General features: G+C 34.7%; 1 protein-coding gene across 9 annotated transcripts in view; it reads left to right on the top strand.

Moving 5' to 3' along the window:
- NBEA (neurobeachin) overlaps nt 1-19331 on the top strand; it is a 514689-nt gene that overhangs the window by 105763 nt on the left and 389595 nt on the right. For all 9 annotated transcript variants that reach the window (XM_074815844.1, XM_074815841.1, XM_074815846.1 and 6 more), the window contains exons 6-8: nt 6936-7062; nt 13413-13532; nt 18917-19063. In XM_074815844.1, coding sequence (XP_074671945.1) covers nt 6936-7062; nt 13413-13532; nt 18917-19063 — 394 coding nt within the window. The remainder of the gene's footprint in view (nt 1-6935; nt 7063-13412; nt 13533-18916; nt 19064-19331) is intronic.

The raw sequence follows: 19331 nt of genomic DNA, 5'->3' as shown, positions 1-19331 counted from the left end.
TGTTGAGGACAGGGGAAGGATCACCTCTGTCAACCTGCTGGCAATACTTTTTCTAATGCAGCCCAGGATACCACTGGCTGCCTTTGCCATGAGGGCACATTATTGAACTTGCTGATTTCCAGCTGGTCAGTATCTAGCATATACTGGTGATTGGGGCAGTTCCTCCTCAGGGGCAGGACTTTGCACTTCCCTTTGTTGTTCTTCATGAGATTCGTGTTGGCCTGATTCTCCAACCCGCTATGGTCCCTCTGAATGACTGCACACTTATCTGGTGTATCAGCCACTCCTTCCAGTTTTGGATCAGCTGTAAGCTTGCTGAAGGGCACACTCTGACCATTCAGGTTATTAATGAACAAGATTGGTCCCAGTGCTGGACTTCTGAGTTCACTAGTAACTGGACTCATACCACTGATGACAGTGCTTTTAGCCCAGCAGTTCAGTTCCTTTTCAGACCACCTCACCGTCCTCTTACTTAGCTCATTCGTCTTTAGTTTATCATTGAGGTTGTTACAGTGTTGAAAAGTCTTGCTAGAAAGTCAGGGTACACATCTCCAGCTTTCCTCTCCATCCTCCAAGCCAGTCATCTCATCATAGAAGGCTATCAGCTTGATCAAGGATGATTTCCAGTTTGTAAATCCATGCTGACTATTCCCAATCACCTTCTTAGGTCTGATTCAGCCTTTAAGTGAGTATGAAAGGAAGTGGCCAGAGATCTTTCTGATGGGAGAGCACCATTATATCAGCTTGACCATGATGTGAAAACTAATGCTTAAAAATGGACAAGGGAAGCAAAGACATGCTTTCACATTTGCCAGATGTGAGGGAAAACTGCTACTGTTCTGTGATTAGCTAAATGACAAGTGCTGCTTCGAGAACTGTAAGCCAATTTGTTGGGTTTTTTTAAAAATAGTTATCTCTGAGAATGATGTTGGGCAGCTGCTAAGTGACAGTCTATTAATACTTGTGTATTGGAACAGTACTGTAGCTTTCTTACCAATTACAAAATGAGTGTGACAATTCTGGAAGAAAAATTAGAAGTCTTTGACATTTACATGGATGATAAATAACAGCAAGGAGAAGGCTTTGTTGCAGAGCAGTCAGGTTCAAATGGTAAGATTCAGAATTCTATAGCACAAACTTAAGTGTAAGCAAACCAATGTCATATACCTAGCAGTGAATAATGGGTGCCATGCCTACAGAATTAGTAGTTATGTATTAAAAAACAGTAATTACAGAACGATGTTAAGGGTTATTGTAGGTAATGAACTGACCATAAACTGCATTTTCATTGCTCTAGCTGAAAAAGTTAATGTGATCTTTTCAAGGACAGTCTGAATAAGCAGAGAAGAGAGTAAAGGTGATGTGATTGCTTCCTGAAATCTTGGCAAAAGCATTGCTGGAATACTATTTACAGTTAAGAATTGCTACTTTTATGAAACCATGGAAAAAATTGGTAATATGCAGAGAACCTCTGGAGTGAACTGTGCTCTGGAAAATGCATTTTATAATGAAATCTTCCAAGAAAAAAACAAAAGTGATGAAATTAAGAATGCTCTTGAGTTCTGTTTTCAGAATTTGTGCAAAATCTGATGCTGATGGATTGTTTAGTCTGAGATCCAGTGAGTAGACAGCAAAACAGGAAAATTCAAAAATTTAGACACACAATACTATGATCATTTTATCACAATTATAATGAGGCACAGTATAATAATAATAATCGCAGTTTAATAGATCATTGGAAATGTTTCCTCAAAAATGAAGTGTAGATTCTTTGTCATAAAGACAGTGCAAATTTAGGAATTTAGGGCTAACCTTAATCTCAACTGGGAAGTCTCCATCCTCTAAATCCCTATATTTGTTTCTGCTAAGAAAGGAGATGGGGTGATATTACTTCTAAGTAAGGCCTGGAATTAGATAAAATCAATCTAGATATTAAGGTTGGTTTTTGGTGGGTTTTTTTGTGTTTGTCCTTTTTTTTTTTTTTTTTTTTTTTAAATGCTTTCTTTCAAATTATGTGTTGGGCTCTGTAAAAGAATTGGAGGGTGAACCGAGTCTGGGTTGTTATAATTGTTGCTTTTTGTCCTTAAAACATCCAAATGCTTCCACAACCATTTAATGGAAGAATGGCTAAAACTTCTAAAAGAGCCTTCTAAGTTTTATTTTTACTGAGTTTGGGACAAGGAGAAAAAAAACAAAACAAAACCAAAAAAGCCACAAAGCAAGCTGTCTATACTTTTCAGTCCTTCTGTAGAGCCAATAATAATGAGATAATGCGGAACAGTTGCAAAATCACATAATGGAATTCCAAAGTTAGTAGAAAAGAAACCTTTTTTTTTTTCTTCAGGCAATAATGAATTAATATCTTCTCAATCTCAGTACTAAGATCATGTGTTAAATTGCTTATAAAATCCTAAACTAAAGAAACTGGAATCACTAAACAGTTTCACCAGTGGATGGAAGAATGCTTACCTGCTATTGAAGTTTAATGACATTCAGTAGCTGCGTTGAGAAACTGATTGAAGTGAAACATAACTATAAGGGTTTTATGAATGATCTGTAGTAAAATTGTATACCAGCTGCTATAGGAGGTAGTTAAAGGCTCATAAAACCATATGGGTATTGACAGTACTGCTCCTGTTGTCTGTGTGCATTTCATCTTTCTATGCAGTATCCTAGAGACCAGTCCTAGCTTAATTTACCTTTGGCAAGAAATAAAATGTGAAGATTAACATAATCTGTATATTATAATGTTCAGGTAAACGGAGAACATATTTGAGTTCTCAGTTTCTCTCCTAGTGTTGTATTAGAATGCTAATTCATTTGGGAAAAAAAGGGTAAAATCTTGGCTGAGCTTCTTGTTTACAAATTCATTCATTCTATTCCAAGATGAAGAGTCCTGCTAAGAAATGAGCTATTTTTTCATTATTTCATTGCTTAATTGTCTTCGCATGCTGAAGTCCAGGAAGTTACACACGTAAGGGCAATTTGGTGTTTAAAATTTCAGGAACAGTCTGGTTTGACCATAATGGTGACCAAATCAGCCCAGTAACTGGGGGCTTAGGAAAGGGAAAAATTTTTAAGGTGTAGATATTTCTTCAAGAGCCATTGTTTTGTTGTTTGTTTGGGGTTGTGGGGTTTTTTTTGCAGTGTTCTCAGTATATACCAAAATGCTTGCTAGTTCCTGTTCAAAGTAGTAGGATGCATTTTACACAATTTTAATAATGTTTTATTAGGTAAAAATGTGGTGTAAAAATGTGATGGCATTTACAATGATTGACTGTTGGTAATTTTAAAAAAAAAATTATTTGATATCTCATCAAATACTGTTACACCATATGGCAGAATGTAGTGAATCTGTGTATTTTTTTCAATATCCTCCAGAATAGGATTCTCTTAGCCAAAACCATTTTAGCTTGTAGAGATGACTTATGTTGCTAAGAAACAAAGTTGGCATTGTAAGAGATGCAACTACCTGGTGAAAATTTCTTTGAATGTTATAAAGCTCCAAGGAGGTAAATCAAAGTCTCAAACTAGCCCACAACACATTCAGTTGTTTTTATTGTAAAAGCTGTATTTTAAGGTTTGTAACCTTATTGTACAAAATTCGGTACTGTGGTCGTGCAGGTTATTTGTGTATGTGGGTAATGCAAGTTAAATATGTATATGAGTAATATTCTTTGATGAGGCTGTTCGGTGTTCCTTTTGTTATGGGGTATAGCTGCCTGTGGGGTCATTGAGGAAACCAGATTATTGAAATGATCCGTGTTAAAAATAGTCTTCAAAAGACTCAGGGGAATGGCAGTGTTAAAAGTTGTCTTCACTGTTGAGGTCACTGGTGATGGACAGTATGTAATTCTTCTCATTCGTAGATTATATCTTAGGTTTATTTACAGAAGATTTTTTAGGTTTATTAAAAAGAGTGCCCTTTATTTGCAAGGAGAGTTGTGTAGAAGACTGTACAAAAGGCTGTGACAACGAATAATGCTCCTTTCTAACACAGCAGCGTGAGGGGAGAGAAAATTGTGTACAGATAGAGACAGATAGAAGACTGAGTAAACCACAGCCTGACTTTGGAAAAATGTAGCTTCTGCAGCACCTTAAGTTGCTAAAGCAAAAGAGCAAACCAAGACATTAGACTCAGTGCTAACAGAACCACCGTAATGATCAGAGGTCATGAGGCACAGTATGCTGCAACTCATGACATGACTGAAATCAAGACTGGAAGTAAGGGCCTCTGTGCAAGGACACATTAGGGTGGAGAGTTGTCTATAAATGTTATTACCCCTGTTCTGTTTAGCCTGATCACTCTGTTTTTCACATTTAATATAAGTATTTCTAGAATTTGAATTATTCCTTTTGACCTCCTTTAAAAATTCCCTCATAGGAAAAGAACATCTACTCTCTGGCCACCTCAGGGTATAGTCACAGCACCTGTCTTGTAAGGTGTTTATTTTTTTCAGAAGGTTGTGGTTTGTCAGCTATATTCTTGACAGTGAGGAAAGAGGAAAATCTGATTCTCTCCTTCAGTAATGTACGCATGCAGATTTAACTTTAAGTTTCTGAAGATGGAATTAGATCTATAACTATGCAATTTTTCTGCATATTAAAATCAAGATTGTATTTGTGTAGTAGGGTAGATGAAAAATGTAGAATTTCAGCAGCTATTACGTAAGATAAAATCTGAATTTAGTATTTGCATGTGTCTTTCACCTCTTAATGTTACTCTGAAAAACCTAGTAAAAGTGTTTGATGAAAATGTTACAGTGAAACCATTTAAATCGTCATTATTGTAATAATATAAAATTATTTTAGAAGTTGCCTACATTAAAGATATGAACAAGTGTTAATTAGTGGGCTACAGGAGAATATACAAACATTCAAATTTAGTAGTCTTTTTTTTCTTATACTTGCAAAGCTTCATTTCAGAATTTATGGATGTTCACCATTTAGACCTTGTATTTCAGCAACCGGTTATTTTTATAACCTGATTGGTAATGGGTTTAAATGAAAAAAAAAAAACAAACAAACACAAAACCCAACTAAAAACTGTATAAAGTGTGCTCCATATTAATGACACCAGACTTCTCTTTAGTGTACTTAGCTTTTCAGAAGGAAATGACATAGCTGTAGATATAGACGTACATTTTTAAAAATGCTGTGTGTAATGTCATTCATGAATTTCCACAAGATACCTTGCAAAATGTTTTTTAAGAAGTCCAGAATTTCTCTTCACAGTGGTTTTGATTTCAAATATAAGTAGAGAAATGTGTGATCTTTCTGCATTATCTGTCTTTATGATATTTTTCACAAGAAAGCTGGAAACACTTAGTAAACTTATTTTGTTAAAATTGTAGTCCTTTATCAATTTGACAAATGAAAATAAATCCACAATTCAGAGGACTAAATTTAATAAATCATTAGCTTAACTAAATCGTAAGTCTTGAAAAAGAAATAATTATTGTGCATAGTAATTACCTTGAATCCAAATATCTATGTTATACTGGCCACATTGTTCTACAAACCCCATAAAATTGCAAGTCATTTCACATCTGTTCTGTGGTGGATTTTCTTTACAACTTAAACCACAGAATCACAGAATCATCTCAGTTGGAAAAGACCTTGAAGATCATCTAGTTCAACCATTAACCTAGCACTGACCATTCTCAACTATACCATATCCCTCAGCGCTATGTCAACCCAACTCTTAAACACCTCCAGGGATGGGGACTCCACCACCTCCCTGGGCAGCCCATTCCAACGCCTAACAACCCGTTCTGTAAAGAAATGCTTCCTACTATCTAGTCTAAATCTTCCCTGGTGCAACTTGAGGCCATTGCCTCTTGTCCTATCACTTGTTACTTGGTTAAAGAGACTCATCCCCAGCTCTCTGCAACCTCCTTTCAGGTAGTTGTAGAGGGCGATGAGGTCTCCCCTCAGCCTCCTCTTCTCCAGACTAAACAACCCCAGTTCCCTCAGCCGCTCCTCATACGACATGTGCTCCAGACCCTTCATCAGCTTCATTGCCATTCTTTGGACACGCTCGAGTAATTCAATGTCCTTTTTGTAGTGAGGGGCCCAAAACTGAACACAGTAATCGAGGTGCGGCCTCACCAGTGCCGAGTACAGGGGTAAGATCACTTCCCTGTCCCTGCTGGCCACGCTATTTCTGATACAAGCCAGGATACCATTGGCCTTCTTGGCCACCTGGGCACACTGCTGGCTCATGTTCAGCCAGCTGTCAATCAACACCCCCAGGTCCCTCTCTGACTGGCAGCTCTCCAGCCACTCCTCCCCAAGCCTGTAGCGCTGCTGGGGGTTGTTGTGGCCCAAGTGAAACACCCGGCATTTGGACTTATTGAAACTCCTACAGTTGGCCTTAGCCCATCGCTCCAGCCTGTCCAGGTCTCTCTGCAGAGCCTCCCTACCCTCGAGCAGATCAACACTCCCACCCAACTTGGTGTCATCTGCAAACTTACTGAGGGTGCACTCGATCCCCTCGTCTAGATCATCAATAAAGATGTTAAACAGGAGTGGCCCCAAAACCAAGTCCTGGGGACTCGTGACCGGCCACCATCTGGATTTAACTCTGTTCACCACAACTCTTTGGGCCCGGCCATTCAGCCAATCAGATGTCTTATTTTAAATGATGATGATTTAGGAAACTGAGGGAAAAACCTGATAGATACAGTATTTACCATCTTGAATTTTTGTAAACAAAAAGAAAGTACTGATTTTTAGAATGTAGCCTGAAATCAAGTAAGTGATGAAGGTTAGTAACTCCCCCAAAGAAATGGTGGGGAGAGAAGATATAAAGGAAATTAAGTTACAGGTACTATTTTTTTTTTTTCTCATGGCAATTTAAAGTAATATTTGGACCTTTTTATTATGCAGTAATTCCTCTTTTTGAAATTTCATTAATAATTCTTTCTTTTCAGTTTCCGCACTAGCAAAGGTGTTGGGTATTCTGCTCATTTTGTTGGCAACTGCTTAATAGTTACATCACTGAAGTCAAAAGGCAAAGGTTTCCAGCACTGTGTGAAGTATGACTTTCAGCCACGCAAGGTAAGCAAAGTGGTATTTACAGTAAAGAGTAACATTGAAAATGTGACAAAGTGCTTCTGGGAAGAAGAGCTAAAATTTCTTTAGTGCCATAGTGTTACTAGCAATTTCTTATTTATAAGTAGCTTCTCTGATGGTCATGCAAAGTTTTATGTCAGTTACAGACCAGAATCAATTCAAGAAAATGTAATAATTTATAAAGAATCACTTCTGTAAAATCAACTTAATTTAAAAAATACCACTTAATTAGCTTCAGATAGGGAAGAATTTGGGGTATTTGTAAAATGGATGTATTTTATTTTTAAAAGGTCATCATTCTATTTCTGAACATTCTGTACTTGGTAACTTTGGTGCCAATGTCTGGAACAATTTTTCTGGTAATGCTAGAGTTTTGTTATCTGTTGCTGAGGAATATAAGGCTCTAAACTTTCTTCTATGTCAGTGATGTTTTGGGACTTCTCATTTTTCATAGTAAATCTTGATTATTTCTCTAGATCATATTAGTGTTCATTTCTACTGTATGCCTAGTAGTCCTATGAGAACGATGATTCTGCAGCTTCAATATTTCACTTAGCTGACTGAAACATTGACTTTTCTGTACAGTGAGCATTATGTGTTTATTGTTGATAGCAGCCTTGTATATATTTTGCTGTGAAGCTCATTTCTTTTTTTATGGCATTAGAATTTGTATATTGAATTTCAGTGCTTGTTTTGTTTTGAGAAACCAATCTCTTAGGGAGAGAATGCCATTGTTTGCTCATCAGCTTTATGTTCTACTATTATTCTTGGTATGTATTTGTGATTCAAAATCACTGATTCTAATTCTGTCATGTAGTTTTGAGATCGTTTGTGTTTTTTTAAAACATAGTAATGTCTTTTTCTAACATATTACTCAGGGATGTATAAAGCCTTATAAATATATATCTGCTGAGTGTACTGAAATGAATCAATTCTGTTTTGCAAATTTTATTTTATTTCATAGTCAGAAAAGAGTTTTGATGACAGTTCAGTTTTCTTTTAAAGTAGCACATCTGATGCTACTGATAAACACTCAGTTTAGGAACAAATGGAATTGTTAACTTTTGGATAATGTTATTGATAACTAACTTTTGGGATTTAGCTAATCATTTCTTTAGTTGTTGATGAAGAAGCAGTCTTTCATTTTTTAGCAAGATGTTCTTTTGATAATTTTTATTATGAATGACTAGTTTCCTTCATGCCATCCCTGGAGAATTTTAGCGCTTGCTATTCTACTTAAAATAGTTAATTCTGAAATACTAGTACATGGATAGTTCATTATATGAATATCAGTTTCAAATCATAATCTACTGATCTGTTGAAGTACGTCCAAATATAACTTCCATGCCAGTTTTATATTTCTCAAAGATCGTGCTTCATACACTTTGGGTTGTATGTCAGATTTAGAAAGTATTTGAAATAAATCTTCTAGAATATATTTGCAAGTGGTTTCATATGATATTTGTCCATTAATAATCTGTGTGTATATACGTATGTGGGAAGGTACATAACACTTAATGGAGGAAAGAAAACCTGTCAAATACAATTCCTAGCTCCAACAAATCAAAACATATCCTGTTTAACATGTAGATTTATTTTCTTCATGTTATTTAGGTCCTAATTACATTGGTTCCATTGTGTAAGCATTGAATGTGTAGATACGTATTAAAAAATTTGTACCCATTTACGAAGCAGCTTACTCTCTAAATACTAACTTGAGAAGTGTGATTTTTGTCATCAGATATACTATATTCTAGCCATTTGCTTACAGGCATAGACATTTCAGCAAAGTTTTTGCCAGAATCATCCTCATTAAACTTTTGAATAATATTTTTTAAAAAATTTTAGTTGAATCACAGTAAAATTACGTATTCAAGCCACCTGGTCAAAAGCTTTATGTAGGCAGATCAGAAAGATGTTCACTTCTTCCCACTGTTAACTATGTCATATGACACCATACACAGAATAATATGTAATCTTAATTTAAAACTTTAAGACATGTTAAGTGATTAGTTTAGGTTTTAATTCATGTATTTTAACAACATTATAAAAACAAGTTAGTTATAAAAATACACGGAGAAATTTCACCATCATATCACCAAATAGAAAATGTGGGTGTAGTATAATAGACTGCCCTCTCAACTAAGCTAAACTAATTTTGGCAGTGTTGTGTTTAATATGTCTATACTGCTTTTTGGGACTCCAAAGTGAAATTTTTGTGTTTTAGTAACCCCCAGTAATTTTCTCTCCCTTGAGTTCCAGCCTCAGCATGAATCCTTGGAAAAAGTATGAACAGGAAAGCACTGTAGTCAAGAGAGCAAACAGCTTTTTTTTGTTGTTTCTAATCCTGAACACCTTTATTAATTGCAGTATAGACTGAATTAAATTCCACATTTTGGAAATACTTAGTGTGTGATGCCTCATCTCTCTGATTTTACTGTGCTATGGAGTAGGAATATGCCTTACTCAGCAGTGGGGGATTAAGCTTGAAAGATTTCAGCAGTAGAAAAAATTAACAGGCTGTTATCTGAAGTGTCTTTGAGTACTACCTAAGGAAGCTCTTGTTATGACAGAGAGACATGGTCTTGGTCCATTTTTGAGAAAATGATATAGCGGAGGAGACTGTAGAATGAACTTAAAAGAAAATTGTATTACTGACTTTGAAAATTAAAAAAAAGGGAGGGGGATTTTTCAAATAAAAGTTGAAGAAAAATTGTGTGAGATTATACACCTTGGTTTGGTTCATTGTGTAGTAGTAAAGTCCTGAAAACCATGTCCTCAGATAGAGAATAGGAGAGAAATCAACAAAAATGCCTGTACAACATCAGCAAAGAACATCTACATAAATGAGACATAGGTAATAGGAAATTGACACATACATGTATGCTTGCTTCTACATATCTAAAAAAAGAGAAACTGGAATGTCTATTTTAAATTAAGTCATTGGCCTGATAGAAGTGTCAGAAGCTTTGTTGACTTGACCATCAGTGGGCACTCATTTGAAATTGTAGTTATGAGTGACAGTGACGTGAGTCTTACCAATAGACAAGTGATGCCCTATATTAAAGACTTAACCTAATCAAATAAATAATTGTAATTAATTAATTGTAAGTAATTAATTGTAACAATAAATAACAGAGCTTCTGCGCACTGAAAATCAGTAAATAAGTAGGAAAACCATACTATTCAGATTAAATTATTAGCCACATGATAAGGATGGTTATAGCATCTGTGATGAACTGGGGAAGATCAGAAAGCATACTAATACTTTGCATTACTTTGCTATAAACTGTGTGGCATCTTGTTGGGATGAGAGTTCAAACTTTTAAATGCTAGAAGCATTTGGATTTATTTCCTTTTTTTTTTTTTTTTTAGAGAGCTCACACATTGATTTTGCTTGATTTTGTCTTGAAAAATGCAGAATATGCTTGCATATGCAGGATTTGCTATTTTTATATTTAAAGGAACTGCAAAAAACTGCCTTCACTCCTTAGGAAAAAAAAAAAAGTAGAGGAGCAGTTAAAGTAGAGGTGTTTGATAGTGCTAGAGAAATTGCTTAAATGCAGATATGAAAAGGCTGGCAGCAAATATACCATTACTCCAGAAAATCACAATGTACCTTAGCACAGAAAATAGCAAAGTAGAGGCCTTTGTAAGTAAAAAGAAGTTGCTCAGAAAGTGGAAGTTGTATCAAAATGAAGAATACTTAGAAAAGTGTAAGTTGTAGCAAATTATATGTAAAATTATGACAATTCAATTTTTTTTTCCAGTCCAAAGGGGTGATTAGATGACTAAGGCTTAATAGGAGCCCTTGAAGAATATAGTATCATAACAAAAAAGCTAAATGAATTAATTACATCATTGTTTACTACAAGACAAGTCAATGTGGATGAGTCAGAGGAAGTGCCTCAAATTGAAATGTCAGTAGAAGAGGTATAGAAATCAATATAAGAGAGAGTTATTAATTGCCAGGAATTTACAGCAGGCACCCCCAAGTTCCAATGAATTTTGAATATGAAATTTGCCAAACTTTTAATTGTGGTATATAATCTATTTTCTCAAACAAATGGGTGATGGAAATTTATACAAATTGTAGAAAAAGGCTTTGCTGATATTTAGAATTACATATTATCAGGCATGATTTCTTAACCATTAAAATGCTGTAGAAGCTAGAAAAATTGAAAGAATTAGAAAACACATAGATAAACATATCAGGCACAAAGCAATATAATATTGCACTGGAAGTCTCTTCCCCCACTTCTGTCAAATTATTTGAAGGATTCTTAACTCTGCATAGGAGGTTTGTGAGCCAGTTGATACATTCTGTGTGGATTCCCCAAGAACTTTAGGCATTATACTCCTCTGAAAGCCTGAAAGAAATTATGTTGTCATGCAATAAGAGAATTTATATCGTTAAAATACAGGGATGACAGGATTTGAATCAAGTGAGCAAGCAGGAATGTCAGAAAGACCTTTATTTTCCTGTTGATAAGAATGCATTATGGACTTAACTCAGTGGAGTTTGTCATCCTCTATTTTAGGAACTAGCTTTGAAAACCTGTGTTACTCATTTGATCTAGATTGATACTAGTGACAAATATGACACAAAGAGTAAACCATTTTTTAATACTTCAATATTTCCCTGGCTAAAAAGAAATTACAGTTTAAAATGTAAATTTAGCTAATTCAAGAGCAGGAGGCAAAATATATTTTGCTGCATGCTTTTTTAATTTGTAATTCTGTGCTCTGTCTGATTTCAAAATCAATGTGAAAATTTTTTACGTTTATTTTCTCTGATACAGAGAGGAAGATTTTTGTATTAGTAGGCACTGTATCTACTTACCTCAGCTCAGGGAGAGTCACCAAGTGACTTATTAAAATAATGCCCTGAGGGATACAGTTCTCTACTTTGAAAAAAAAGAGACTTAGCTGAACATAGAAATCAAAAGATAGTCATTGAAACAAATACCAAGAAAGGGAAGACAAGTAAATTGTAAATTACTATTCCAAATTATTAAAATATGAAGTGGTGTTTTCAAGGCAGATGCTCTGACTTTTTCACAGAATCAGTAAGATTGGAAATGGACATGTTGAGACAGTCTAGTCTCACCCCTTGTTCAAAGAAGGAACACCTAGACCAGGTTGCTCTGGATGTTGTCCCGTCAAGTTTTGAATATCTCCAAGCAAGGAAACTCCACAGTTTCTCTGAGCAACCTGTGCTGGTGTTTTCACAGTCCTTCCTGCTTACTACCACCCTTCCTATGTATGTTTAAATGGAGTTTCGGCTGTTTCAATTTCTGCCTATTGCATCTTGTCCTGTCACTGGATACTAGTGAGAAGTCTCTGGCTCCATCTTCTTTATCCCCTGCCCATCAAGTATTTATACACATGGATAAGATTCCCCCCTGAGCCTTCCCTTCTCCAGGCTAAACAGACCCATATCAGCCTCTCCTCGTGTGTCAGAGGCTTCAATCACTTGATCATCTTTGTGGCCCTTTCTGGACTTTCTCCAGTATATCCATTTTCATCTGGTTTGTATATAATTTGAAATAATACAGACACCCGTTATAGTTAAGTAAGAGTTGATTTGTAGATCTTAAAGATTAAATTTCCATTCCTAGTCTTAAATGAGTTTAAAGGTTTGGTTTTAAAGGAAGCTTAAGGTTTTCTTCTTGAACTTACTCATCATATACATAATGATTCCTGTTGAACAGATTATTTGAAAGATCACTATAGTGTACTTGGAAGCATTTTACTGTGATGCTTTCTCTGTTTGATTATAAATGCATTTTTAATGATATTACAGTTGTCCAAAAATTGGTGGAATGGTAAAGAAAATTATATGAAGCAATCAGGACTGTAAACTGGGCTGTAAAATTTGCTGTTGTGAAATTTTTCCTTTTATTTAATAATTTCTGACAGAGAGCTATGATGAAAAGGCAGAGATACATGATACAAATTTGTTAAGGTAAGTGCACATAGAACTGGATTTCCCATCAGAACTCAGTTATGTGTTCTTTTGTGTTACAGCATATAGTGTTTAAATTAAATTACACTTTCAGGAATGGATGTGTATTCAACTTTTTAATTGTATGTAAGCATTTTTGGCTCTAATCCCATAAAGGGGATGCAGGTAGGTGTATCATTACATCTAGGCACAGTTCTGCTGACTGGACTTGAAGTTCCATTGACTTGACTTTTAATTTCATGAGTTTGCAAGGATTCTGTTTGTACAACTTTATGAGACTGGTCACTTATTTTTAATGTTCTTCATTAACTTTACGTTTTATAGCACGAAACCTGCCACTATGTACTGATTTTCCATGTCTTTCCAGTGGTACATGATAAGCATTGTACACATCTATAATCGATGGAGAAACAGTGAAATACGATGTTACGTGAATGGTCAACTGGTATCCTATGGTGACATGGCCTGGCATGTTAACACAAATGATGTAAGATTTTATTTTTTCCTTTCTCATAGCTTTTCACTTTAAAGTAAATTGAAAAAGAAAAAAAAGTACATTTGTTTTCTCTAGATCTTTGCAAATTTTCTTTTAACTTTCTCCTTTTATCTATCTTCCTTAGTTATGTACTCAATGAAGTGTAACATTATTAATTTTTTATAATAGTATTTTTTAGAATATTGGGGAATTTTTTTGCTGTATTTTGCATAGCTATTTTAATGAAATTTTCAGATATTTTGTTTGGAGAGACTGTTATAACTAATATTTTTAATATGTGATACTGTATAGAGGACACTGATAACAATGGATTAATACTTAGCTTTTTCCATAAGAAAATATGATAGAGTTACAGGTTTTACACATTTAGCTTGAGAAAAGGCCTTAAGAAAAACTGATTTATTCTGCCAAATGACTATGCATACTGCCAGTGCATACAGAAGTACTCATTTTTGTATCACATCAAGTTCTATGTTGGATTCAAGCGGAGATATTTGTTAATGGTGAAAACATTTCTATGCTCTTTGTGTTATTGAACATTAAATTTTAAGTAGGTTTTTTAATTGCAGTAGAAATGAGTAGCCTGAACTATGATCAGTGTCATATTGTTTTAAGCACTGTGTAAGTATAGTAAGAGATCATTTCTTCTATGCAGAGTTTACAGTTTTAAACAAATAAGATAGACAAAAAGTAAAAGCTAGAGAGCAAAAGCATGGAGGAATGTCAAGAGATTTATAGTATTAAGCAAAGTCTGAAGTCTTACATCTGTCTCCCAGTAACAAGCATATTTTGTTAAGGTATTAATATTTAATTAATATTGTTAGCAAGTACAAATTAACTGCTACAAAATTTCATCCCTGAAATACTCAGCAATTTTCTTTAGTAAACTTTTACACAGAGATGTCTTCCCTTATTGGCCATCCAAACCAGTTAAAAGATACTGAGAGACATACAGTTGTAAAACATTAGTCAGCTCAGAGCAATGACACAGTGATCTTGCATCTGCTTGTCCCACAGACAGAAACCACTCATTTTTAGCTGGAGAAGATCGCATGTATACCTGTAAATACATCTGTATCTATTAATTGGACTGAGTTCAAATTAACAGTATATTCTTACAGGAAATGCATCCATTTTTATATGTAAATTGTTTTAATGAAATCTGTATAAGTTTCAAAAATTTTTTTTGGTGCTCTTTATTTGTACCTTCTGCTTTGGAAGGTTTAAGAGTCTGTATTTAATGATGCAGAAAACAGGCACTCTTTCTGGCCCAAAGTTTTGGATGGGAAAGGCAGACAAAATGATTCTCTTGTGCTTTGCCTTCAGTTGAAGCTGTGCTAGACTTTCAGAGGTACTTGATTCATCAGCTTGCTACACTTTTGTTATTTCTTTATAATATAACTCTCAGTTGTTTCTGACTGCCTGTATAAGGCCTGGATAAGGAAGCTCTTTTATACTTAAGGAAATTAACTGTTTTTTGCTAAATTCTAGAGGCAAAGTTGGATTGAAAGGGAGAATTTAAATACTACATGTTAATTAAAGCTCTGCTTGCCAAATCTTCTGATCACCATTCTTTGTTTTGTTGGTAGCATTTCTACTTGCAAGAAAAGGCAAACCTTTCAGTTTTTGCAGAGCATGGTTTCTCCTTGGTAATATAAACATGTTTGTGATAGGTGAGAATGTGATTGAAAAGCCAGCTGAGGTCTCAAAGGATCTGGGCTGAGTTACTAGTTATGTGGTGGGGGCATCTGTAATCCTTGATGATAAATGCTTAGCAGGAAGAGCTGCTTCTTCTATTCATATGTTCTTCACAGTATTCCTTTCTACTTTATCATGTAACAGAAGTACAGTCTTTTCTTAAGGTGGAATTGTTTTACCAAGCTTTAGATGGTTTACTGTAAGTCCTTTAAGTCTCTGCAAAGGTTTTACTTTGTCTGCTGGAGAATAGAGTAAGTTATGAAAGAGACTAGTTATCATTAGCTCTCTATTTTGTAATAACAAAAATTTATCAGAAGTAGGAAATAGAATAGAAAGTAGGAGAAATTCAGGAAAGATGTATGAATGCAACTGTGTAAAAGGCATAAAACAGGAAAATAGGTGAGTGCATATGTAGGCTCCTTAGGACTATTATATATTAGCTAGGAAGAAAAGCTCTTGTTTTAACTGTATATGTTTCATATGAATGTTAAGTTGTTAAAAGTATTCCCTTGAAAAGTCTTGAGCAATTATCCAGCTTATTTGTTAACTTTGACCTTCATACCCTTCCACTTGTATATAACTTTAGTCTCCTGCAAAATGACAAGAAAATACCTTACCATAACAGTTTTTGGGGAAAAGAAAAAACTATGCAAGTCAGCCACTCATTCTTCTTCCTTTACATCATTTATTGTGCATAACTATTCATGTAGATTATACTGATAGATTTAACAGTACAGGTTGTGAAAACAGTTAGTGAAAACTGAGAAAGGGAGAGGAGTTGCATATTGTTGACTAAGTACATCTTACTCTTTTCAGTCTTTTCTTATAGAAGAACATTATAAGATAATTGAGATCTAGTGTTTAAATATAATTAAGACAAGATTTTTCAGTTGCTCACTGTGTCAAAGCTACCACCGAACAAAATGCATTATGATTAAATATTTTTTAGATTAATAAAACATCCATTAAATTTGCATTATTAAGTTTAAGATTAAAGGACTGAGTTGAATTTATATTTTTTTTTAAGCATAGGTTTGTCTTGGTAGAGACTGTGAATTTATTTTATTTTATTTTTTCCCAAAAAATAAAATACAAGTGGTAAATAATTCATTGAGTTTATATTCCAAGGAGTAAATGTAGCTAAAGATTATGACAAAAAGATGAAGTGTAATTCATGACAGGCTATAACATAACCATATGTGCGCAATTGCTAGCTGGTCAGTAGTCATGATCAGCTCCAGATGCCTTATGGAGTTAATTATTTAGAAGAGATCAAATACACTTTGAGATGGAAGTTAAATTGGAAGAGTTTGGCTATTATAGCTCTTAACTGGGGAAAATTCCTAATCTGTAGGAAGTAACATGAGAGAAAGCATAAAACTTCTCTTCAAGATGTAGAATATGGGGATGTCAGAATATGTCCTGACATCTTTCACAGAACTTTGCATTTCTGTTGTAGGATAAGGAAGCTGTAGGATTTAAATAGTTGACACAACTGATGAAAAGCAAACAGGTTGATGACATCAATAACACTTGGTCTGCATTTGAAAGAACGCTTATAAGCATCAAGAATATTAAGGATAAAGTTATGTCCTTAAGTAACAAGGTCCATAAGTCCTAAGAGTTTAATTTTTTTATGTCAACAAAATAGGAGGATTTGGACCAAGGCACTGAATGAAGCAGATCTGGCAGTCCACTCATCTTTGGGTCATTAATGACATGCTATCAGGCATGTACAGAAATAGGCAAACAAACTTGGATCAGTTGGTGTCCATCAGGTTTAAAACTGGAAATGTGAGATAGCTAGAGGAAGACCAAATGAGCTATGAGTATTGGGTGCTGGTTTTAAATAAATAAATAAACAAATATGTATTATATAAATTTTGGGTGCTGGTTTTAAATAAATAAATAAACAAATATGTATTATATAAATTATATGTCTAAATTATATAAATATTTATTAAATAATTAAATAAGGTTTATAGATTGTTTGGCATCTGGAACAGAAGTGAATAAAAATTACCAGAAGATCAGGAGTTAGCCCTCCCCTCCAGTTAAAATTAAAGGAAACACTTAATCCAGAGTGAAGCACCAGAAAATGGGAAAGTGTAATAATCTGGTCAGAATGATAAAAGACAGAACTGGAAATTACTACAGGCTAACAGACCTAGAATGTAATTATATGTAAAACTTGTAATCCATTGAGAGCTACAATGGCTGTTGTACAATTAATGATAACTAGAAGAATCGAGGAAAATACCCTGTAATAGGCAGGAATGTATGTCTCAGCAAATTGTTAGGAAATTTCACCATTAGATTTACCTGTAGTCAAAGTGGTCTCATAGCCCGTCTTTGCACTGTGCATCCTGAATATAACTTTGTGAATCAATTTTGTTGTAGTTTTTTTAGTTTTGTCCAAAAAAAATTATAAAAAAATTTAGAAATTCCAAGGGAAAAAAGCTAGAAGAGGTATTTGCTCAAAAGCAGAATAAATCAGAGATACAATTCTGGATACTTCTTCCCTCACCCTGTTGCAAAGCTGAGCTCCAGATCTTTGACTTCGTCCTGAACTCTTTAGACAGAGTCCTCTTTTCCTTGTTAATAGCTTATCCACTTGGATCAGTTGCTGTAGCAAATCACTGTATTTGACTCCATTCTCTAGCGAAAAAAGTTTTTCTTAGGGGAAAACTCAGCAACCAAGCAGGATGAAAAAGCAGACTTCCTAACGCAGATTCTACTGGATGCTGATTCAAGTCAAAAAGTGATGCTTGATCCTCGTGTCCATTAAATAAAGTACATGTGACTCAAGGAAGCTGAGAGAATAACCTTGCAAAGATCCTTGCCCTTCCTGTTGTTCTCTTGTGCTGCATCTTGTTTTCCAGTTCCCTGCATCTTTATTCTAGAAAGTTAAGTTCTCAACTTTATTTCACCTGAAAGCCTTTTTTTCTCAGAAGCACCAGAAGAACTTCAGCTAATTATTGAAAAATAAATTTAAATTGAAAAAAAAAAAAAAGCCACAAAAAATACTTCAAAACTGAAATAGGAATTAGACAGATGGAGAACTGCAGAAGGTCTTTGTGCAGAGGGATAGTTGATGGAAGGAGGAATGGAAAATAACAACTCTTATGATGTGGAAAAAGGCAGAAGAGGAGTTTAAGGTCAAACCAAATCGTTATAGGCTGTAATCTTAGAGAAAGACTGCGCACCAGTTGCAAACTAGAAAAATTGGTAATTGTTTTTTTCTGCTAGAGATGTTTAGCTCTGTTAGCACAACAGTGGAAGAAGAGTGCATTTTGGTGCGTGTTCTCATGTGTTAGCAGTGGGAGTTCTGATTATAATTACAAGGAACTTCAAGGCTTTCATATTTCCTAGAAGGCAGTAGTGAAGGTTATTTGGTACTTGAATGTACTGTTCTAATTTTCTCTGTTGTATGTTGAAAAATTAATAAGAACCAAATCCTAGCAGCCAGTCATAACAGCATTGTAATACTGACCTGTGAAACAATGCTACGATATTAAAAACTACAGAGAATCAGGTACTGAAGTAACAAGTGATTGATTTATTTTCTTAATTACAGTCTCCCTTTATTTTTTGGCTTCAGTAGCTGTACATTAATATTATTTCATTGTATAGTTTGTATGACTAAACTTCATTAACATTGCCTCTTTCTGATACAGAGCTATGATAAATGTTTTCTTGGCTCTTCGGAGACTGCTGATGCTAATAGAGTGTTCTGTGGCCAGCTTGGAGCAGTGTATGTATTCACTGAAGCACTCAACCCTGCACAGATTTTTGCAATACATCAGTTAGGACCTGGATATAAGGTAACAATGGGTCTTAAAAACTGGAAGAAGAAAATAATTGATAGTTATAATTGGAAGATACGTATGCATGTAGATATTCCTCTTAGGTTCATGTAGAGCTATTTGATTTGTTTTCGGCAGAAGAATAGTATTTCTTCAAGTATCCTAACTAACGTTAATTTCCACCAGCTTTTGGAAAGGTGCAAGTTGTTTCTTTAAAGCATAGCTGAAACTTGTTTGTATGTCAAATTTGACTTTGGATCCTAATCAGATTAGAACAATTTTGTAT

This window comes from Strix aluco, chromosome 2, assembly GCF_031877795.1.
Source record: "Strix aluco isolate bStrAlu1 chromosome 2, bStrAlu1.hap1, whole genome shotgun sequence".
Taxonomy (NCBI): Eukaryota; Metazoa; Chordata; class Aves; order Strigiformes; family Strigidae; genus Strix; species Strix aluco.
Note: the sequence above shows the minus strand (reverse complement) of the source record. Positions and strands in the feature narration are given on the sequence as shown.